Consider the following 24,266-nt stretch of genomic DNA (forward strand, 5'->3'; position numbering starts at 1 on the left):
AGCTTGTCGAGGCTGTGCCATGTTCATTCAGTAGTAACTGGCCAGGCCTGCTCCACGAATCCCTCTCTAGTCCAGTGGCTTGGGTACTTACCCAGCATGTGGATGATGCAGGTTCAACTCCTTCCTCAGCTTGCTGAGAAGGGACTTGAAGAGCCATCTCCTGCCGCCAAGGTGAATGAACATGCAGCTGCTGGACTGAGAGGGGTTCTCATTGGGGCCTGGCAATGGCCACATCCAATTTTTCTGCTGCAGTTGTTCCACTTTCGTTACATATTCATTGGGTCGCAAACTTAGCAAGCAGCCCTGTGTGGTCTAGTGGTTGAGGTGCGTACCCAGCCTGTGGGAGGTTGGGGTTCGCATCCCCTTTATGCTGGCTGAGACGGGATTTGAACCTTGATCTCTTACCTGGCAAGTGAATGGCCTAAGTGCTGGGCTAGGCAGTATTCTGCCCCTGGGGCTCCCTTGCTCTTTTCTGGTGAAGCTGCTGCACTTTCATTACATTTTCTGTGGGCCAGAGGGGAAACAAGCAGCCCGCTGTGGTCTAGTGGTTGGGGTGTGTGCCCAGCCTGGGGGAAGCTGGGGTTCAAATCCTCTTTATGCTGTCTGAGACGGGATTTGAACCTTGATCTCTTACCTGGCAAGTGAATGCTCTAAGTGCTGGGCTAGGAGGTATTCCAATGTGCTGGCTCCCTTAGTGTTTCCTATTGAAGGTGGGCCAATGTCATTAGGTAATTAAACAGTCACTGGGCCACACCACCCCCGTGAGTCCATCTGTGGTCCAGTGGTTTGGATGCTCCCTCCTAGAAAGGGACAGGGGTGGGTTCAAATCCCCTTTATGCTCCCTGAGAAGGGATTTGAAGGTTGATGGCCTACCTCTCAAGCGAATGGCTTAAGTGCCTGGGTAGTGGGCCGTGGGGTCTCCCTCAGTGCTTTCTGTTGAAGGTAGGACACATTCAGTAACCATTACATGAGAATTTGGGCAGACGCTGTGCGTGATTCCCGCTGTAGTCCTGTGGTCTGGCTACTTACCCAAACGGCAGAGAGGTGCTGGTTCAAATCCCTTCCCTGAGACGGGATGGGTGCCTCAATCTCTTACCGCTCAAGCGTTCCACTTTAACTATATATTAACCGGAGCAAGGTAAGCTCTCATGTCCCTCTACGGTACGGGGGTTAGGGTGCTCGCTTGGATTGCGAGTGACCCTGGTTCAACTCCCCGCTCTGTGGGACAGGAGGGCCTGTGGGGTGTGAGAGGAGACCCCCTCCTAGCTCAGCAAGAGGCCTGTCACAGGGCCTCTTGCTCTTTTAATTAAAGAGGCTTTGCTGCTGAGCAGTAAAACCCCCTCTCTCTCTTGTCCACCATGATCAGGATACACGCCCAGGTTGTGGCAGACCCCAGGGCACTCCCCTGCTCTTTTGAGGGGTGTGAACTGGGGGCCGCCACCTCCTGGGGAGAGTCACTGGTGAGCGATCCCTGTCCGAATCCCCTCTCCGGCCCAAGAAGACAATGGCCTCTTGAGAAAGAGAGGGGGTTCGGACAAGGATGGCCCACCCTAAAGGACGGTCGCCGAGGAGGCAGGAAATCCCTGTGCAAATCCCTGCCGAACAAGCAGCTGGGGGATTTGAACCAGGATCTCCCACAACCCAGGCGAGTATCCTAACCACTGGACAAGAGAGTGAGGGTTGCCGTGAGGCCGGCCCAGAGCACATTTAACTAAAGTGAAACAGCTTCAAGAGGCAAGAAGGAGGCAGGCCACCCCCTCACCATTAGGGAAAGGTCAGGGGACGTACCCCAGGAGAGATTCAAACCCACGTTTCTGGCACCCCAGGCAAACAGCGTGACCATCAGCCTACAGAGGGTACTGGGGCAGAGCGAGGCCCAAATACCATTTAATTAAAGTGAAACAGCTTGGACAAGCAAGAAGATAGGCAACCCGGAGACTACCCGGGAAAGACGAGCGCACACGCACCAGGAGAGATTTGAACTCACACCTCCCTCCACCCCAAGCAAGCACTCTAACCATCAACCTACAGAGGGAAGCCTGGCAGCTTTGGCTCGAGCAACCCTTTAATTAAAGTGGACCAGCTTACACAAGCAAGAGGGTAGCCGCGCCCCCCCCCTCCGAGGGCAGTACCTGAAAAAGCATGGAACACTCACCAGGCCTGCATTAGGGCCTCACCTCAAGGCCTTTTTAGCATTAGCAGGGGGAATTGAACCCACAGCACACGCATCCCACACACACGGCCCAACCACTGGACCAGGGAAGGAAGGACGGCTGTGGCTTTGCCCAAACAATAGTTAATTAACGTGGAACACCTTCTACGGGCAAAAAGCAAGGGGCCTGTCTACCCCAGAACTGCTGCTGAGGCCCTTGCAACGGGCAAAGAGGGGATTCAAACCCACAGCGGCCACAAGCCAGCCCCGTAGCCTACCCACTGGGCTACACAAGAAGGTGTTGGGCTTTTTGACCCAAATAATAGTTCATTAAAGTTGAACAGCTTCACGAGCAAGAGGAAGAGATCACGAGACCCCCAGCGCTAGAGCCGCGGAACCACAGAACATAGACAGGCTGCAGGAGAGCCCGCTTCAACCCGGCCCCGCCCCCGCCCCCGCCCACGCCCACCTGGGAGAAAGGGGATTTGAACGCGCCATCCTCACAGTCCTTCTGTGAAGCCTAACCACGGGATCAGAGAGGGAGCCACAGCGTTAACTGGGGCCAGGGGCCTTTAATTAAAGTGTAACAGCTTCAACTGAGGGCGCTCCCATCACTGTAGCCCAGGACCCAATGATTAGGGCACTCAGCCGGGTGGTAGGTGAGCCCTTTGCAAATCCCTTGCGCTCATCAGGCGGAGGGGAGAGTTAAGAATGGGAACGGGCAGATTGCATCAGACCAATGGCCCAGCTAGCCCACTGTCCTGTCTTCCCACAGCGGCCAACGCCGGCTGCTTCAAAGGCAACGCACAGAAGAGGCCAATTATCAAGCGATCCGTCCCGTCGGCCCCGCCCAGCAGCCGGCAGTCAGCGGGCTAAGGACGCCCCGAGCGCGGGGCTGCGTCTCTGACGGTCTTGGCTAACGGCTACTGATGGACTCGTTCACCACGCACTTTCTCATGCTTTTTTCGAACCCACTTACAGTTTTGGCCCGCCCCACGTCAATTGGCGACGGGTTCCACGGGCTGACTGTGCCTTGCGGGGCGAAGTACTGCCTTTGGTTTGGGTTAAACCTGCAGCCTACTAATGCCAGCGGGTGACCCCTGGTTCTTGCGTTGCGTGAAGGGGTAAATAACACGTCCTGAGTCACGTTCTACAGCCAAGTCATGATTGTCTAGATCTCTATCAGAGCCAACCGTAACTGTCTCCTTTCCCAGCTGAACCTGAAGCAGCCCCCGACCCACATCACAGGCGAGGCCCCTAACCACGAGGTTAACAGTTACACGCGAGGCCTCTGCCTCCTTCTCCCTGGGCTGTTTTGCGGGGCGTTCGGCAGGTCCCTAACCATCTCACACGAAGTGGGTTAGGCACCTAAGTCACCTGAGGGGTTCCTGGCCGTGGCCGGCAAGCAGAGGTGGGGAGGGGAAGACGCTGGGTCAATTTCCTTCTCCCCGCCTGATGAGCAGGGAGTTGAGGAGGGCTCTGCATTCTCTCAAGCGTGAGCCCCGATACTGAAGTAAAGGCCAGCCTGAGGAGGCTTGCTCGTTGTAGCTTGTCGAGGCTGTGCCATGTTCATTCAGTAGTAACTGGCCAGGCCTGCTCCACGAATCCCTCTCTAGTCCAGTGGCTTGGGTACTTACCCAGCATGTGGATGATGCAGGTTCAACTCCTTCCTCAGCTTGCTGAGAAGGGACTTGAAGAGCCATCTCCTGCCGCCAAGGTGAATGAACATGCAGCTGCTGGACTGAGAGGGGTTCTCATTGGGGCCTGGCAATGGCCACATCCAATTTTTCTGCTGCAGTTGTTCCACTTTCGTTACATATTCATTGGGTCGCAAACTTAGCAAGCAGCCCTGTGTGGTCTAGTGGTTGAGGTGCGTACCCAGCCTGTGGGAGGTTGGGGTTCGCATCCCCTTTATGCTGGCTGAGACGGGATTTGAACCTTGATCTCTTACCTGGCAAGTGAATGGCCTAAGTGCTGGGCTAGGCAGTATTCTGCCCCTGGGGCTCCCTTGCTCTTTTCTGGTGAAGCTGCTGCACTTTCATTACATTTTCTGTGGGCCAGAGGGGAAACAAGCAGCCCGCTGTGGTCTAGTGGTTGGGGTGTGTGCCCAGCCTGGGGGAAGCTGGGGTTCAAATCCTCTTTATGCTGTCTGAGACGGGATTTGAACCTTGATCTCTTACCTGGCAAGTGAATGCTCTAAGTGCTGGGCTAGGAGGTATTCCAATGTGCTGGCTCCCTTAGTGTTTCCTATTGAAGGTGGGCCAATGTCATTAGGTAATTAAACAGTCACTGGGCCACACCACCCCTGTGAGTCCATCTGTGGTCCAGTGGTTTGGATGCTCCCTCCTAGAAAGGGACAGGGGTGGGTTCGAATCCCCTTTATGCTCCCTGAGAAGGGATTTGAAGGTTGATGGCCTACCTCTCAAGCGAATGGCTTAAGTGCCTGGGTAGTGGGCCGTGGGGTCTCCCTCAGTGCTTTCTGTTGAAGGTAGGACACATTCAGTAACCAGTGCTGTGTGTGATTCCCGCTGTAGTCCTGTGGTCTGGCTACTTACCCAAGCGGCAGAGAGGTGCTGGTTCAAATCCCTTCCCTGAGACGGGATGGGTGCCTCAATCTCTTACCGCTCAAGCGTTCCACTTTAACTATATATTAACCGGAGCAAGGTAAGCTCTCATGTCCCTCTACGGTACGGGGGTTAGGGTGCTCGCTTGGATTGCGAGTGACCCTGGTTCAACTCCCCGCTCTGTGGGACAGGAGGGCCTGTGGGGTGTGAGAGGAGACCCCCTCCTAGCTCAGCAAGAGGCCTGTCACAGGGCCTCTTGCTCTTTTAATTAAAGAGGCTTTGCTGCTGAGCAGTAAAACCCCCTCTCTCTCTTGTCCACCATGATCAGGATACACGCCCAGGTTGTGGCAGACCCCAGGGCACTCCCCTGCTCTTTTGAGGGGTGTGAACTGGGGGCCGCCACCTCCTGGGGAGAGTCACTGGTGAGCGATCCCTGTCCGAATCCCCTCTCCGGCCCAAGAAGACAATGGCCTCTTGAGAAAGAGAGGGGGTTCGGACAAGGATGGCCCACCCTAAAGGACGGTCGCCGAGGAGGCAGGAAATCCCTGTGCAAATCCCTGCCGAACAAGCAGCTGGGGGATTTGAACCAGGATCTCCCACAACCCAGGCGAGTATCCTAACCACTGGACAAGAGAGTGAGGGTTGCCGTGAGGCCGGCCCAGAGCACATTTAACTAAAGTGAAACAGCTTCAAGAGGCAAGAAGGAGGCAGGCCACCCCCTCACCATTAGGGAAAGGTCAGGGGACGTACCCCAGGAGAGATTCAAACCCACGTTTCTGGCACCCCAGGCAAACAGCGTGACCATCAGCCTACAGAGGGTACTGGGGCAGAGCGAGGCCCAAATACCATTTAATTAAAGTGAAACAGCTTGGACAAGCAAGAAGGTAGGCACCCCCCCCAAGGCTACCTGGGAAAGACAAGCGCACACGCACCAGGAGAGATTTGAACTCACACCTCCCTCCACCCCAAGCACGCACTCTAACCATCAACCTACAGAGGGAAGCCTGGCAGCTTTGGCTCGAGCAACCCTTTAATTAAAGTGGACCAGCTTCCACAAGCAAGAGGGTAGCCGCCCCCCTCCACTCCCGGGCAGTATCCGCAAAAGCAGGGAACACTCACCAGGCCTGCATTTCCCCCCTGTCCACATCTCTTCTTAGCACAGGCACAGGGGGGATTTGCAGCAGGGTCCCCCACGGCACAGATAAGGACCCTCAGCATTGCACTAAAAGCTACACAGAAGTCCCGTGCCGCCTCCTCCTGCTCACATCTGTTTTTGGGGTCTTAGGCAGGTATATAGCAATCTCACACAAAATGGTTCATGCACCTAAGTCAGCTTACTCCAGGAGGGATTCCTGGCTGCAGATTGCAAGTAGATCTAGGTCCCAAACTTCCTAAAAGGGTCAGGGCTTAGCACCACCCCTTTTCTCAGCATCTCCCAGTGGCTAACTTAGGCAGTTTTGTGCCTGTCCTTATTGTTTTTGTTTATCCCATTCTTTGGTACCTGTCTCTGGCCCTTCTTCCAAGGCAGAGCCCAAGCACCTAACTGAGGCACTGGGAATCCCATTGTTGTTTCAATAATTTTCTAGGCATCTAGAAGCCATGGCAATTGTGAGGTTACTACATCTATACCCCTTTGTGGGTCTGGTCCACAATGCTGAGACAGAGAGGAGCTGAGAAAGGGTGTATTTGGTCCATATTACAGGCAAAGAGCACTTTGATTGTAAGGGAGCTGAGTACAGGCATGCCACCATCCTATAGCCCTGAGACCAGAGGAGACGGGTTGCTGAGAGTGGGCATGCTCAGTTCGTACCACAGAGACATCACTAAGACCCAGAGAGCGGGGTAGCTCAAAAGCGTCTCTCTTTCACCAAGAGACGTTGATTCAATAAAAGATATTACCTCATCCACCTGTTATATCCTGGGACCAACATGGCGTCAACCACACTGTGCAAAGATGCTGATGCTTCCCATAGTTCTTGTTGAGAGATTGCTCCATGGCCATGTCATGCCATACAGCACTAAAGGGTCTGGCAGTCTGGCATACTGCACCCTATCAAGTAGGTCATTATATATATCTGGCTTCTCCTTCTCCAGAAGTCTGGCTTCTGCTACATTTTACATAGCCCCATCTAGCATAATTCACATGACCACACAGCAAATCAAGTGCAATCCTCTCTTCCAGTGTCTCAGACTACATGAACTTGTTATCATCTCTGTGTGCTGCAGTGTTATCCCGCAGTAGTTGGGCAACATCCATTACCTAGTTTTCCCAGAGCAGAAATTTATCTCAGCAGTGTTTCCCTTCGGTAACCTAAGTGTCCATGCACTGGGGGAGTGATTGGGTTCTGTTCATGAAGTCTGCCAGAGCATTCTGTGCTTCCACACTCTTTTCTCTGTGTGCCTTGCCCACCTCTTCAAATGCTTCAGTGCAAGGTCAAGGTTTCTCCAAGATGCGTCTCTTCTCATTTTCTGGGAGAACGACTGTTCATGGAACTGCCAAGTGCCACCCATTTCAAGCAATTCATTGCTTCATTCATAGGGTTGTGGATTCTAATGCCAGGGTTATGTGCTTTTCCTCTTACAGCATGGCAGATGATGAAGCACCGTAGATGTTGGCTTCCACAAGGAGGTCTTCAAATCCACTTTCCTGTATCACACTGCCAATGTCACCCAGGAAATTCACTGTATGATGCACGCCTCCCATCTCAAAGGGGTCACTGTCAAATTCGGTTTGATTCCTCCATTTAATCAACTGTGCTTTGCAGTAGATTGCTTCGTCATGCACGACATAAGTCCAGTCTTGGCTCAGAGAGTGGAACATATCCTGAAAATATTTCATCCTGGTGTACGTTGTATTAACATCAGTTGCCGGTGCAGGAATCATTGCACAGTAGCCAATATTCATAAAATATAAAATAGCAGACAGAAAAACTCCTCCATTCAGTCCATTCTGCAAATAATGACAGATATGTTGATGTATTACATGGTACAAACAAACTCATACTGTCGTGCGACTACAGACTTCTGCTTTAACCGAAGACAAACAAGGACAGGAAAATGCACAAAACATATCCCCTGGGGCTAAATAGTTCCCACACTTTCCAAAACAGGACTATTTTGATTACATAGTTGCATCGTCAATTGTATTTCAAAAATTTCGGCTGATTTGGGTGAAAATTAGACTGTTTCTTCGAGTTATGGCCCTTTTAGTGATTTTATGATTTTTCCAGATTGGATGCCTGCTAACATTTGAACATTACATGATACAGAATAACTGCCCCACTTCCTGCATCTGCAAACACCCTAGTGATGACCACCAGATAGGTGCTTAACATGTGCTTAGCAATTAATTTTTTCTAGCTGATGTGTTACCTTAGACTAATGGGCAGGGGTTTTTAGAACCTATCTTCAGTGCCCAGCCACAATGGGGGCAGCAGTTGGACAAGGTTGGAGCTGGCATATCTTTACAGGTTACTAGTAACGCAGTGTAACTCAGATGCCGAGCTGGGCTTTCTGAGACCCGTCAGCAAGGACAGTGGCAAAATGTTAGGTAAATCATGCCTGAAAGTTCCCCTCGTGCCCTCAGAAAACCCCTTTTTACAGAGTTTTAACTTAAAAATAAAGTCTGGTTTTGATGGCAGTCTCCTGGGAGGAGCAGCAAACTGCAGCCTGGGGGACTATTTAGAGACCTTTTCTCCCAACTGTTCAAGCAGCATTTCTGTTCACTACCTATTACAAAAATCCCTTCATTTCTCTGTTCCTTGGATTTCACTTCTTTGGTGCTTATGATGCCATTATCATATAGTGCCTGTCTGTTTCCAGTCAATTTCACTTGGGCTGGGTTAGTTGAGCCCTCTGCTCAATGTAGAGATTCTTACAGGACAGGAGAGCTGTATAGCAGATTAGAAAACACCATACAAACAGAAATTTCGAAAAACCTATCAGACTGCCTTTACACATCAGTCAAAAAGAGGGTATCACCCCACCAGTCTCCCTTTATGGACCACCATCCAAACCCTCCAGTTAGCTCATATCTGTTCAATTCTCATAAAATACACCATCCACCCATTTTCCTCAATACTCAGTTATCCATTAGTACCAAGCACTTCAGCCCTCCTCAGAGCTTTTGTTTAGAGAATTGCACCATAGGCCCCTGAAAGTCTTCCCATCTGTATCCATACTAATAGTTACCTAAAGCTAGGTGCATTTAAAGCACCAGCTGCTGTAATGGAGGGATCATATCTTTAATAATCGCTCTGATTTCAACAGCTATTTGTACTGTCTGGATTAGGAAATTGAAGTATTGCTGTCCCATCTCACTGAATCCAGGCCTCTGATTGTTGGCTGAATTTTGATCTTTGCAGGTTACCGGCTGTGACGGGGTGTGCATACCCTGCACTAGGCAGGAAAGGGTTAATCCCCCACTATAGGCAGAGGAAGCCCCGCCCCTCAGACCGTGCTGGGCATGCTCCAAATGCTGTGCTAGTATAAAAGGAGAGCAGCTCAGCTCACTCTGGTCTGACTGCAAAGGAGGAAGGATATCTGGTTGAGGTTATAGTGTAGCACCTGGAGTGCCTGAGATCTAGACCAGAGACCTATTGCTATTCAAGTTCTAGGGTTGTGCTGAGGAGCCTAGAGACCCCTGTGGACTGCAGCTTCAGGAGCCTGGTAGGAAGTGACCCAGGGAGGGTGAGTGAGTGGTGTCTCCCACCCATCTAATGTTAGCATGTTGAGGTTGGATTATCTACTGACCTAGTGGTGGACTACTGTGCCATTGTTAGGGCACTGGGTTGGGACCCAGTGGAGTCAGGTGGGCCTGGGTCCCCCTACCCTGGCTGCTACCTGATCTGGTGTTGGCCCCTGGATCTAGCTGCTAGTCCATATTGCCCTGCACCTGAGGGCTGTGGTAGGGACTCTGACCATTGGACCTCATCATGGTGATGCCCAAGACAGTCTGGTAGACCTGTAACTGTATGGTATCAGCACCCCAACTATCCACCCTGCTAGGAGATGCAGTGTGCTGGCACTGCCACACAGACCCAAAGATAAATGATTTAAAATTACAAAAAAAGTTAGTGCTCCTAGAGCAGCCCATAACAGCCACCTGTTTTCCGAAGGCACAAAGGGCAGGTAGGCATCCTACTCTGCTTTATGCCTTTGAAAATCCATCCCTGCCCTGATCTGCAGTATGAGCCTGGATTGTCACTTCCTCCCAGGGAATTTAGTTGAATAAAGAAAACCATCCCTTGTACAGTCAATTGTAGCTGCATGAGGTTCAGATGAGTAGGCTCTCTCCCACTGGGGTATTGAAGGTGCTCCAGTCTTCTGCAGGGTCTTGTAACCTTATTTGGAGGGGGTGGGGAACCAGACTAGGTTAGACAGTAAGGAGGAAAGGTTTTTACTCTATTTCCTTCCTCCAGTGCCCCACCCCAAACACCAGCATCCTTTGTAGAGGGAAGAATACAGTGGATAATATAATATAAAACATTTTTTTGAAATACTCAACAGGTTAGAAGAAATTTGGGGAAGCAGTACCATGCAGTGTGAAGACACCCATGGCCCAAGCTGCCCCTATGAGGTAAGGGGAACTGGCTAAGAACTGTGATTAACTTTGTTGTACCATCCTACTTCGTGTTCCATCTTTCAGACCAAGCAGCTTATGATCCCAATCGCTCCCTATGGGGGCAGGTTCCTTCATAGCTCTGGCCACCAGTCGGTAATTGTTGTTTTGTTGGTAGAAGTGATGCTCCAGCTGTAGTACTCTTTACTGGGGAATTGTGATTAGGAGCATATGCCTTGAGACAGAAGGCGGTCTGTCTCACTTCCTTATTCAGAGTCCCTCTGAGAATCTCTTCAGTCAGGCCTCTGTCTTTAAGGTGGGGCATAGACAGGAGCTAAAGTAGCATAAACAGCTACAGAACTGGCCTGCTAGATCATGCACCCACATCTTAAATTGGCCATGAGCTTTGAACAATCTTCCCTTCTAAGGAAAGGAAGTTGAACACAATAGGGCCGATATTCTTTGTTTTGTCTCCTCCCTGGTGCCCCACAGTAGAGACAGAAAAAGAGCACCTACTCTTCCTGCTCTGTCAAAACAATAAAGCACTCTCCTGCCTATCAATCACTGACTGCCTCCCCAGTATCCTCCATCAAAGACCCTCCACTCACCTGCTGAAAGAGTGGAGTGGGAGGTGGCATAAATCAAAAGTAACCTAGCCCAGGTGAAATTGACTAAAAACAGACAGGCACTACTAGCCAGATGTTGAAAGGTACAGTAACTCCTCACTTAATGTTGTAGTTATGATCCTGAAAAATGGAGCTTTAAGCAAAATAAGTGAATCCAATTTCCCCATAAGAATGAATGTAAACGAGGGGGTTAGTTTCCAGGGAATCTGTCACCAGACAAGACTAGATTATATTGTATACACACAGTATAAGTTTTTTAAACAAACAGTTTAATACTGGTACACAGTGATGATTATTGTGAAGCTTGGTTGAGGTGGAGGAGTCAGAGGGTGGGATATTTCCCAGGGAATGCTTTACTGCTAAATGATGAACTAGCAATTGGCTGAGCCCTCAAGGGTTAACTCAGTCTACAAGGCAGCAGGAATGGAGGGAGGGGAGAGCATCGCAGACACTCTCACTGTGTGTGAGAGGCGCATTTCCCCTTTAAGTACACTGCCTTGTTAATTAGATCAGCTTGTTGAGACCACAGCTGCTCCTGACAGCAAGCTTCCTGTACTGAGCCTGTTGAATCCCCTCTGCTCTATGGAAGATGGGTTAAGTGGGGTGCAGGGGAGAGGGGGACACCCTGACATTAGCCCCCTCTTGCTTCCCTCCCCCCTGCACAGCAAGCAGGAGTCTCAGGGAGCAGCTCCAAGGCAGAGGGCAGGAGCAGCACATGGCAGTGGTGGGAGGGACAGCTGCAATTGCTAGCCTGCTGGGCAGCTGCTGCACAGGGAACTTAGGGGAGTGGGGAACTGATAGGGGGAGCTAATAGGGGGGCTGCTGGTCCACCCTGGTTCCAAGTCCCACCAGCTAGCTGCAACAGGCTGCTCTTCCTGCAAGCAGTGGACAAAGCAGGCAGCTGCCAAACAACATTAGAAGGGAGCATTGCACAACTTTAAACGAGCACATTCCCTAATTGATCAGCAATGAACAATGTTAAAGGGGACAACTTTAAGTGGGGAGTTACTGTATTTAGGTGCCTACAGATGAAGATAAGCAACCTAGTGAGGCTTTCAAAAGCATACAACTCCCATTGATTTTTAGTAAGTTAGGTGCGTAGCCATTTTGGAAAATCTCCCTCAGTGTCTAAAGACCTTTAAAAAACAGGTCCTAAATTTAATAATCCCCTTCAGTACCTGGCTTGGAAGGCAAGGTAAGTATTTTTCCTGCTTTCAGCACCAGCTTCAGCCCAAACTCTTATCAGATTCCGAAGGTGTGACATACTTGTACTAGCACAAGTCATGCCTTGCACTGGTGCAGCATGTCTACAGTAGGAGTTTGCCCAAGTGTAGCTAAACAAGTGGTTTAGCTCCTTGTTAGATGAGCCCATTGTTTGCTAATAACTGTTAATGAGTCTGTTTCCAAGAGCCAGAACATAAACACATGGAGGTGAAAAGCTTTGTGCCAAGTTAACTGTATATGTAATTCCAGAATGTACACACCCTGGCCCACACTTTACTATAAAACCTCTCGATTACTCTCCCTGATTTGAGGCTGGCTCTTTGCACATCCCTCCATTTGCACCATTAAAACTGGTTAGCTCAACAAAACCAGAAGGTGAAACTGACAAGGCTGAATGGAAACATTTCTTCTGAAAATTAGAAGTGTTCTAAACATTCTTTCATGCCAATTTTTTTTACTGAGTTTTTGTTGTGTGCAGCCTAAACACAACCTTGTAATGAATCCTTCTCCTCTGATCCCTAAAACTGGCAAAAGGGCCAGGCTGTCTGAGATAAGGGTCCATTATAGTGTTTCTCTTCTAGTCCCAGCTCTGCCTCAGGCCTGCTGGGTGACCTTAGGGAAACACAGAGCAGGCAGGTGACTTGCCCATCAGTAAAATGGGGATGATACTTACTGCTTCATAAAGCACTTTGAGATCTAAGCACAAAAAGTGCTACGTAGCAGCTAGGTGGTATTAAAACTGGATCAGAAAAGTATTAGAGGGAGCACAGCATTTTTGAAAATCAAACCAAAACAGTCTATCCCCACCACATTAAATACAGACTTACATTTTGAGTCACGTGGCTGGTATAGTAACCCCCAGTAATGTCACTGTACCTTTTATCTCATTTGACAGCTACTTAACTAGCATGAGGATCTGCTGTTACATGATAGATTTGAAGCTCAGCAATCACTCATCTAGCTTGATTCCTGCATAGGTCAGACAACCTCACCCAATCTCTCCATCAACCCCATAACATGATTATGAGCTGGCATGGGCATGTACACTACCTTCTACTTCATGCACTCAGAACTGTTCAGCTGTTGTATGCCCTGTACTGCCAATAGCTAACAGTTTCCTTAGCTCAGTGACTGGGGACTATGCATTTTGGAAGAGATCAGAGTTCTTGCCCTAATATTATCTGCATGGCCATGATGCCTGGCATAAAGACAACCTGGAAGTTATCAGATTGTGGACTTGTTGTGACATTAGAGCTTCCTGCCCCTTCTCTATCCAGGGTTATAAAGTTTGTGGCAACCTTTGTGGGAGCTACCAAATACTAGTGCCAGCCAAGACCTGCATTAGTCAGCAATGGAGACACTGGCATGGATGTCATTTGAAAGTGACATGTTTTTAAGCATGGTGTTGAGGAGAAATCCTAATTTACATGTCAGGATTTGTTGACAGACACCAGGAACGTTGACACATCCTTTGCTGTGATAAGTGATCTGTGTTCTATCAGCTGACAAGCCTGCAATTTTGAGCTTCAGCCTAGAGTAAATTAAAAAGCCTCTGTTACCTTGAAAATAGGTTTATAATGGAAATAGCATATTGAAGACTGAGCTGCTGTCTGGAATGAGATGCTCTAGGCAGATTGAAAAATAGCTCTCTCTAGTGGATACATCCATTTACATTTTCCACTGCCAGGTAATTGGCTTTCAGTACAGGAGTTTCCCACACTGATCCCAGGCATTCAGTTCGGAAGCTGCTCTGCACAGTTAGAAATGAGCAGAGGGGAAATGAGAGGGAGAGGTTCTAGTAAGGGAAGTGGCTAGATACCTGCTCCCTTTCCAGGACATCTTGCTGCTTGCTCCATGGCTTTCCTGGGCAGTCCTGCTACCTGATGCCTGATTTGAGGGGGAATGTCCCAATGCTACATGGAACCCTCCATTAGTGAGAGCCATACACAAGGAGGGGCTGGAAGGGGGCTGCAGGCTGACACATCCTTTCCCTTCCACAGGAAATGGGGGGCAAAAGCACAGAACCTAGCTGTTGCCTCTTGCACAAAACCTTGCTCTTTCTGAGCCCTCCTCCCTCAGTGAAGGGGCTTGCTGAGCCAGCGGCTAGTTCAGGAGTACATGCAGTGTGGTTTCAATTGGGCTACATAGTCAAGGAGCAGGGAAGGCTCAGGGTCCTAACACTTTGCAGAGCCTAGTAGGGACAGGGTGGGGGTAAAGGAATGGTCTTTCCTAGGGGGAACCCCACATGTAAGTGCAGGGAAGACATGGAATATCCAGGGAGATATCCTCCCCTAATACCCTAAGGTATTGGCAGAGGTGGATCTGGGTCTTGGTTTTCATTCAGTTAACTAGTCAGTACCCTGAATACTTTTTCTCCTGCAATTTTTTCCTCTGCCTTCTAAGGAACATGTAGCCCAGTGCCACTATTCCTCAGACCTCACACAGCTTGCCTGGAACTTGGTTGACTCCTTTATCTCCCAGCTTCTGTTGGAGGAGCTCGTGCCGGATGTGATCCTGGAGACCTTCACAGAGTTTATCAAGGTGCATGACGTCCATGCCTCTTGCTCATTCCTTGTTGTAGCCAACAGGGTTGAATTTCTGGGTGGGGCTTTTGCAATGCAGAAACCTGTCATAAGACATCAGATTCTAGGATAGGTTTGTCATGTGGGTCTGGCTGTGATTTTTTACCTTGTGGCTGGCTGTAGGAGGTGGCTTTGATTTCTCAGGTCCATTGTGGATTCCACAGCTGTTTTGGTGACAGATTATAGCGAACAAGGGGCTCTGCAATGACTAACTCTGTTCATTAGATCACAGCTTTTCATCAAGAGAAGAGGGTCTTTAAACATTTCCTATTTTGGCCCTGCAGGGGGTTTCTGTGCATGCAGAAATGCACCTGACATATCTGGCTCTTCTATTTGATAGGATCAGAGGCAGCAGCCACTGAAGTCCAGCAATGGGAAATCATCACAGGGAGAAAAATCCCAGTGAGTAATGAAAATCATTCCTTGTTTGCTTTGAGAATGAATGAGTAGGTATTCATGCCAAAATATCATTGATCCTGTAACTTTCAAGAACAGTTTGCAATCTGAACAGTCTAGATTGCAGGAAAGGCTGTTTTCTTTGGCCAATAAACTGACTTGTTTCTAGATTTTTTTTTTTTGGTTGGGGTTTTTTGTTTCTAGAGGGCAAGGTGCTAGTCTAGGACTCAGGAGCCCTGGGTTCTATTCCTGTCTCTGCCATTGGCCTGCTTGGGAACCATGGGCAAGTCACACTTCTCTATGCCTCAGTTTCCCCACCTGTAAATAGGGATAATGATACTGACCTCCTTTTGTAAAGCACTTTGAGAACTATGGATAAGAGCTGGGTATTATCATTAAGTTGTGCTACTGAATCACCTACTTTGTCATTTTCCTCTCCTTGCTGACTTCCTCCTTGTCCATGTGGAACAGACAGTACATGCTAGACTTGAGCATAAAATTTCCTTCCCCACTGTGGTTTCAAAAGGCTGGAGCTAAGAGGATGTGCAAATGGGCAGTGCTGCATGGTGCACAGAAACCCAGCATCCCTCCATGAATTATTTGCACTGCAGCCCTCATTTTTTTTGGAGGCAGCATTTGTTTCCTTCCAGGATCAGGGCATGTAGAAACACAGCAATGAGGAAGGCAGCTCTGGGCATACTAACTTTCATGAATGTCACTGGCTCCAATCTAGCTCAGCAGGGACTGAAAGTTACCATCTGACTATTCAGTGGTTTTTGGCATGAGATGAGTTTGTTAGGTCTCAGTCCAGTATCTAGTGGGCACACTCCATTTCACAAGAGCCCTTAGCAGTGTGCACTGACTGACACCCTCATTACCAAGTCTCAGCAGAGAGGCCAAAGATTGAGGATAAGGAGACAGAACTACCCAAGGGGAGGGGTGTGGGTTCCTCAGGCATTATGGGCACATAAGCCAGGAACAGAACCCAAAGACCTTGGCTCTCAGTCCCCTAGACATTTCAAACTGCTGCCACAGGCAGGAGAGAATACAAACACCCCTTTGAACAATGACCAGTCAACTCAGTGTGTTCAGAAAGATAGAACTTTGTTTTTTCACTCTTGTACCAGGCGTCATTTAAGGGAGTCCTCATCTGCTCTGAAGCATCTTCCCAACTCGTTACTGGATGAGCTCTTTGCAGAAGTTCTCAGAGATCTGTTGGCTGAGGTCTTCAGAAGTGCCATGAAGGATTTTGTTGATGACTACCTAACCAGGGCTGCCATTTCTGACAGCATAGATGGAATAGTAACCGAGGTGGTTCAGATGGTCTTGTCTGCATTTGTGAGTAAAATGCATCTCATTTATTTTTATATATAAAATAAAAAAAATACACACACGTGCACAAACAGGTTTTGATTTTGGAGCTGGTGGAGGATGCTGGACTAAAAGCCCTGGAGCATGAAGCTTTCCAAGTATCTAAAGAACAGCTATAACTACCAGTGGCAAGGCAAACTTCCTCACTAATGTCTCAAGACTCTCTTGGGGGGGTAACACCTCTAATGCTGAGGTGCCCATTTGGTCCTTAACCTCTTGCATGAGCCTGCCAGGTCATGCCACGTAGACTTCTGGCCATTCCTAACTGGACTTGGAACCAATGGCTTGGGTCATCGAGGCCACTGACCAGCCATCAGTGACTTCTGTTCAGTAACCAGCTGGACTGGATATCTTGTCCCATAGTTATCATAGCCTACCAAGCAAAAGTGCTGTCTAATCGCTTCAGATGTAAATAGAATGTTTTCTTCTGTCGGCTCAGCTCAGGGAGGCTCTCCAAGAGATGGAATATGAGGCTATTCTCCAAGAGGTCATTTCACATGTCGTCGAGGAGGATGCTAAAGCCTTGGCTCAATCAGTCCTCTGTGACTATGATGCCGAGATGATAAAGCTGCAGCAAAGCCAGGTACTGTTGAAGCATGTGACAGCATGGGTTATTCCATGTCAGAAATTAATTCCAGTGTCCTGGTGAAAAACCTGCATGGGCCATCAGTCATGACAGCCAGTCACCATCTGGTACAATTGAAAAGCCAAGTTCAGTGTACAGTACATCCAGAACAGTTCAGTAGGAAGAGATTTTTAAATGGACAGTCAGACTAAATTTATAATCAAGAGAATGCATAAATCTGAAACTAAGAGTACCAGACCATGACCATTAAGAGGCATCATCCCAGTCTGGCTTCATTAAGTTATTGGAATAACTAAGTCTTGAACATAGGTTTTGTTAGATGTAATAGAGAACATGCTCACACACCAACATTTGCAAACCTGGGGGCCTGAAGTTAAGCTCCCAAATAAGTGGCCTGATTTTTCCCCAAATGCGTAACTAAGCTACAGACACCCATTGTTCAGACACATAGCAAGGGAGCACCCTGAAGAGTTTGCAACTTCAGTGGACGAGACAGTCAATTGGAGAAACTGAATCACAAATTGTGATTTGCCCTAGGGCCACACATAGAGGCAATGGCAGGGCTAGGCATAGAATGGAGGCCTCCTGACTTGTGGCCCTGTTTTGTGTTAAGTCATGATCATGTGTTATCTCATGAAAGTGAGATCATGCATTGTCATGTCATGTTACATTTTAGATTGACCATTACAGCCTCAATGCCTCATTACTCTTGTCCACTGTTGGGTAATAGGGCTTGTCCCAGAGGGAAGGGGAGGACAGGAAGTAAAAGTTCAGTTTTTAACACCATTATGAGCCATTTATCCATCTGGCTGCACAGTGCAAGTCTCTTCCTAGATGCCAATGAGAAGCCCCCTGGACCAAATACACCCCTGGTAAAACTACACTGGCTTCCATGGGGATGAACGTGAGCCAGGCTCTGTATATCTATACTAGCAAAGATGTTACAGATCAATGACTTGCTTGTTTATCATGGGCAACTCAACCCTCCTGTTTTCTCCTGCCTTGTCCCATTCTGCACCACATCTCCTCTGCCTTCACACTTTCCTCTTCACTCATCACCTCTGAACTAACCCCATCCTTGCCCCCTGAAAAACTGGCACTAACATGACATTTGCACTGTTACATAAATCACTGGCTGTGCATTATCCCCCTTTTCCCCTGCCCTGTGTCTCATCTGTTTAGATTGGAAGCTGTCTGGCACAGGGACCATCTACTACTGTGTTTGTACAGTGCCTAGTACAATGGGGCTTGGAGCTTAGTTGGTCCTGAGGCACTACTCTGAATAAACTTGATTAGTAATAAGACATACAAGCGTCCTCGGCAAAGCAATAGTGGGCTGCAAGTGGGGTTTCCTATTGATTCCTTCATTTCCTGTGGGGGCAGAAACCAGCAAAAAGTGACTTTACTGCCAGTTACACAGAACCCAGACACCACCCTTAGAAATAAAAAACACCTCGCTAGCAAGGAGGTGGGAAAGCACATGAAAAGCTCTTTGGCTGGGCACTAAGATACAAACAGGATTTGATACGCTGATCAGGGTGGTGAGGTATACATTACACTGTTTCCTATGGCAGGAACCTTAGTGCATATTGTCCTGGATAGTGTGTATCTGAATACAGACACCTTACAGCATACAGGAAGCTTGTTTGGGGAGATTACACAGGCAGAAAGAGGAAACTTACACAGCCCTCTCATATGCAAATGCATGTAGATGGCCATCTGCATTACACTTAAAAATAGGAATGGTTCTTTCCAGGTAATTAGAGCTTGAAGGACAGAGCCCGGGCTGAATGTTGAGCCATGCAAGTGAGCCACATTTCTAAGCAATGAGGAGATGGGCTTGCTCGGCGCAGCAAGTAGAGTGGAACAAACACCCCTCATTGCTCTCCAAGAGATTACAGGGAATTGTATTAGTTTGACAATTAATATTAATTGGAATTGCAGCTTTAAGACAAAGCGTGAGCAGGGGGGAGTTTTTCTGCAGAGACGCAGTCTCTTTACCGAATTAGCCCTTAGAACAGCAAGTGCAGGCATCCTCATTCTAGACTCACAATAGCTGTGTGCTAGGCAGCAGCTTGACCTGCTTATCAACCTAATGTCCCTTCCTCTTCCCACATCTCTCCTCCGCTGGCCCCAACCTGCCTCCCTGAGGTGCTATTTCCTTGTAGATACTTGGTGCTTAGAGGCCCCAGCTGAGATTCTGGGCCTGTTGTACTCAGCACTGTACAAACAGTCCCTGCCTCGAAGATGTTGCAGTTTGAATCCACCAGACAAAGGGTGGAGACAGGACAGGCTGCTACCCCCATTTTTACAGATGGGGAACTAAGGCCTGGAGAGATCTGGTGGAATCTGTAGCAGAGCTGGGAATTGGGTTTTCTGCCACAGGAGAGGAAGAGCATGATGAGACTTCCTCCAGTGAACTCTTGAACTGGCCTGGAGGAGACAGGGCAGTTCAAAACTAGCTCCGCTCCCAGACTAGAGCCCTCTTCTACAGCACAACTTCGAAGCCCTCAAATACACTAGGATTCCAGAGGGTGAGCCACCTGGGAATGGGCTTGATATTTTTGTAAAGGTTAAAGTGATCCTCTGCCTACCAAGCCATGCATGAGCTGCTTACCTTTGGTGCTCCCTGCTCTGCATGCCCTTTAGAGGAAATTTCCAATAGTTGAACAAATCTGTATGCTCCAGTTGCCTTTAGTGACTAGAAGACAAACTGCTGAGCATGGTTCTCACTTCAGGGATCATGCGAACATTTGCTCTGGTGGTTGAGTCATAGATGTTAAAAGCCAGAAGGGGCTGTCATGGTCTTTCTGTAGCGGGGCTAGCAGACCTCCCCTGCTCACTTCCCCACAAAGCCCATAACTTCTGTTTTTAGCCTGGGTTTCAAAGGCTGCAATCATTACTGCCCCCTCTGCAGTCAGTAAGTAAATGACACTCTGGGCCTTTGGTGCTGGGCTGCTGCACTTTGTCCCACCCCTCCCACAGCTGACCCAGCTTTAGTTATGATTGGGCCCCCAGCTGATTAGCTGTATTGTCCATGTCTGAGCTAGGGACTCAGAATTACACCAGGGCTGCTCACATTTCTAGCAAAGGGGAGAGCATGGGACAGCTTTTCAGGAGAGCTTTGTGGCATCCAGTGATATGGTTTAACCTGCTGGTGGAAAATTCCACTACTGTGGGGCAGCCTGTCTCCCACCCCTCAGTGGCACAGAGCAGCTGTAGTGGATCTTTTTGCCAAGCCTTCTCCAGGGCCCTGCTTAGCTGGTGTCTCCAGGGGCAAGGGGGCTGTCTGGGTGGGGCATGTCTGCACTCCTGTTAGCTTTTCAGTGCTACACACAGCTGGGAGGAGAGGCAATTCTGTTTCATGGAGGAGTTCAATATTTTGATTATTGGGGTTTGTTCTGAAATTGGAACAAACCCTAAATTTGAACATCCTCCATGAAAAGAATGGAACCCTGGCTCCAGGGCAATTGAATCTACAAGGCAGGCTGCCCTGGCGCTGTGGGCCCTGAGGTCCTGACTCCAAAGCAGTCCAGATGGCAAACTGACTCCCAGGACTGCCCATCAGCTCACCAGGCAGGCTGGCAAGGAGTCACAGGCCTGGTCTCTCAGTTTCCAGTCTCTCTACCAAGGCAGAAACAAGGTAGGTTTCTGATGCAACCTCATCAAAAATCAGTGTCTCCCTGAAACATTTTGACGGGGGTGGGTGGGGGGGGAGAGTCGTATTTGGAATTTTGTCCATAAAAGTGGTCCCAAGGCTGCTACAGCTTCCCCCAGGGATCAGCCCCAGAATTGGGACCACTGCAAGCATGGCATTAGGAGGGTGTTGCCTGCTTGCCACCATGCTCAGTGGCTGAACTCAAAAGGTGTTAATCCAGGGAGCCTGATGCTTTTGCAAGCAACTTCAGACAAGCTCTGGGCAGCCCTTTTAGGCCAAGTCAGTGCTCTGTAACCTTTTCTGTTTACATGCATGTGAGCACAGCAGGCAGAATGGGCAGTTGTCTCCAGGAGCAGCAAGAAAGGTTATGAACAGCTGCCACAAAACTGTTCCTTTGGAAAAGTAATTAAGGTGTCTCTTCTTTCACAGATCACAGCATTTGCTAGCAAACAACTTATTGACCTCTTTCTTCTGGAGCACTTGATCGGAATGACTAGTACGTATCCCCCTGGATTTTGGGGGAAGGAGCACTCCACTGTGGTTTTACTCAGTGAGTATTGAGCAGCTGAGAAGGAGCAATTTCTGCAGCTTCTTAAACCATCCTACATGGTGCTTATTTAACACCTTCAATGTGAGCCTCCAACATGCAGTTTGAAGCTCGCTAACCTTGCAACGCCTCTATGAAGTGGGCAAGTATTGTTACCTCCTCAAGGGAGGCAGCATGACCTAGTGGACAGGGCACTGTCTCAGTTTCCCCCATACAGTGAGATCTACAGACAACAGGTGCGATCTATGAGCTAGTGGTATCAGACAGCAGCTCGGGACCTGACCCTTTAATATAGCTGGATGGCAAGGTGCCTGATTAACAAATAACTTGCAGTAGGGTTAAGTGACTTGACCAGGGTCACACAGCAGGTCAGAGTTTGGGGGGAATATTGTAATCCCCCAGCTCTAACCACCACATAACTCCTATAACTTAAAACTGCAGGGACACTTCTCTCTGCTGTCACTTCCATGTAATCCTTCCCATTTACTCTTTGGAAGAACATCACTAAAAAAGGAAACCGGGAGGGTGTGTACATTAGTGGCTAGAGGAAGTAAACAGGACACCTGGTTCTATTCCCTGCTCTGGTCACTGGCTCACTGTCACCGTGGGCAGATCACATCACCTGTATCCATAACACTACTTTCATTTTGCACTAGCACCCAAGTGGGGTGCAATATAGTAGGTAAAATGTGCCTCAAACTTCTTCCAGTTGAAGGGCTCAGCGTCAGTATAGGAGCTAGGCTAACAGCCACAAGATCAGGCCCAAAAAACATGCATGGCTACAGTGCAGGAGCCACACAGGCATGGCTTATGATCATTAAACCAGAAATGCTCCATAGGGTAGAGGGCTTTTTTTGAAAACTGGCACTATCTCTGTATGCTAGCCTTCTAACCACAGGGTGTTTGACACACAATTGTTTGTAGGGTGCTCAGAGGAAAGGCACTACTTAATCTGCTCTCGTGAACAATGTGAGTGCAAGACTATTGTAAGCTTCTCAGGGCAGGTCCCATCTTTCTGCTCTGTTTGTACAATGCCTAGTACAACCAGGTCCTGGTTCAAGACTAGGGCTCTTAAGCACTGCAGTAATAGAAAATGATTAATGATACCATGGCCCAATTGTCCGCTTTGGTTTGTGGGAGGTTTCAGGGGCCTAACTTGTCTGGATTATGACTGCAGTGTATTGTTTGAGCCTATTAGTCACTGTACCTATCTCCCATGTCATTAACATCAGCAGAACCACTGTGCTGGTTGCTTTCCTATACCTTATGTGAGAGGCATGGAGAACCAGGCCCTTAAGAGGAGGATTGGAAATGCTGTGTGTGTACACAACTAGAAAGAGTAACAGCTGCTGATTTTTCCAAGATGTGGGTCTTCCACATTGCTGCTCAAACATCTTACCTGAATCCTCTTTTCTTCTCCCAGGTTGGATGTTTGATATTCTCATCAGGCAGTTCTTTAGCATTCAGGAGCAGCAGCGAACTACCTCTGAAAATGTTCCACTGGGAGATTTCCATCAAAAAGCTTTTACCGAGGTGGTAAGTAACCTCAAATTCTTTAGACATCAACAATTGTTGTGTCTTGTAGCTCTCCCTGTACAGCAAGGAAAGTGGTGGGGGAACCCACCATGTACTACCGGGGTAGATGGGAGGGCTAATTAAGGATGAAGGGGCAAATGTAACAGCAAGAGATTATACAGAGCAATACTTGATGGTTTTGGTTTTCTGCTAATCCCAGCCTGATCTCCCCCATATTAAGATAGACCACCACTAATATCTGAATGCTTTTTAACCCCTAGAGTGCTCAGTGTCTCCTCCCCATGTAGTATACTCTTGTCCTTCTCCAGAAGGTTACATCACTCTGCAATTCAGCCCTTTATCCTTCAGAGGCAGCTATACTGAGTATCGCACAGCTAGCTGTGCAGGAGACTTTTTGTAAGTGATGCCAATCACCACGGATCCCATTTTCTCTGCACAGGCATTAAAGATCCCACAGCCCATCTCCTTGCCCAGATGTCCTGCGTAACATCACTGCTCCATCCCAGGTGCTAAGTGATGGCACTTTCATGGTTTCCAGAGTACAGTCCTTAAAATGCCACCTGGCACACAAGAAGGTGGTACCTTTGCTTGACAGGAACACAGCATTATTTTGTAGAGATCACTCTGTAGATCAGGTGGAATTTTAAGGCCCAAGGGCTGCACGTAATTTCAGGATGAATTCAGGCTTCTTTAGGATGGAAAAAGTTGTCAATATACATCTATTGTATCTGAAACAGCCACTAGATGGCAATATAGGAAGCAATTTTAAATTTATTGCCACATTAAAGGAACAATAGACCCTAAAATCCTTAATCTGTAGATTCTGTGCCTACTGGTTTTTATTTCTCAAGACTATACCTTCACTGTCTCAAATCTGAAGGGATATTACTTTTGTCTTGGATTACTCCAGAGAGACACAATTCTTCTGTTTAAAATCTGAAACAAAAGCTGTAGTTTGAGTCATATCTCTGAAAATTAGATCCATCTTTTCAGCATGTCAGGTCTCCTTTGTTTAGCATCGCTTACTAAAATATCTTGGTTTAAAGAAAGCATTAAGCTCCCTTTTTCTTCCAGATCAGCTCCCAACCTCCACGTTTCTTTCATATTAAGTCTGGGATTTCTCTTGTGTGTTTCAGGCTTTAGATGTTATCTTGACAGAACTAAGTAAACTGGCAGAGGAAGACATGGAAGATCTGCTGGAATATGAAAGAGGCGTTCAGGTAGCTGGGTGAATTTCTTACAGGCTGCGTTTTGCAGAACTAAACAGTAAATGCACCTGCCTTAACAAATGGATATCAACAGGCCATGAACCAATTCAGGCTGGAAGTTAGAAGGTTTAACCATGGAAGGGGTGAGGTTCTGGAACAGCCTCCCAACAGGAGATGTGGGGGCAAACAACTTAAAGAGAATTGAGACAGATGGGCATATTTATGGATGCAATTGGATGAAGGAACTGCTTGGAGT

The 24,266-nt window shown here is 48.3% G+C and overlaps 1 protein-coding gene across 38 annotated transcripts in view; it reads left to right on the forward strand.

Annotated features, from left to right (window-relative positions):
- The window catches only part of LOC101953740 (uncharacterized), a 57,341-nt gene that overhangs the window by 20,050 nt on the left and 13,025 nt on the right, over positions 1–24,266 (forward strand). For 9 of the 38 annotated variants that reach the window (XR_010592978.1, XR_010592976.1, XM_065569008.1 and 6 more), the window contains 7 exons: positions 10,225–10,294; positions 15,049–15,110; positions 16,232–16,442; positions 16,915–17,058; positions 21,149–21,269; positions 22,690–22,802; positions 23,939–24,022. Coding sequence is in view for 30 of the 38 variants with exons in the window: in XM_065569008.1 (XP_065425080.1) it covers positions 10,253–10,294; positions 15,049–15,110; positions 16,232–16,442; positions 16,915–17,058; positions 21,149–21,269; positions 22,690–22,802; positions 23,939–24,022 (777 nt within the window). In the remaining 8 variants the exon portion in view is untranslated. Of the gene's footprint in view, positions 1–7,651; positions 9,406–10,224; positions 10,295–14,529; positions 14,668–15,048; positions 15,111–16,231; positions 16,443–16,914; positions 17,059–21,148; positions 21,270–22,689; positions 22,803–23,938; positions 24,023–24,266 lie in introns of those variants that run through there. The other 29 variants (XR_010592969.1, XR_010592974.1, XM_065568985.1 and 26 more) reach the window with 11 other exon arrangements.

The sequence above is a fragment of the Chrysemys picta genome, chromosome 16 (genome assembly GCF_011386835.1).
Source record: "Chrysemys picta bellii isolate R12L10 chromosome 16, ASM1138683v2, whole genome shotgun sequence".
Classification (NCBI taxonomy): Eukaryota; Metazoa; Chordata; order Testudines; family Emydidae; genus Chrysemys; species Chrysemys picta.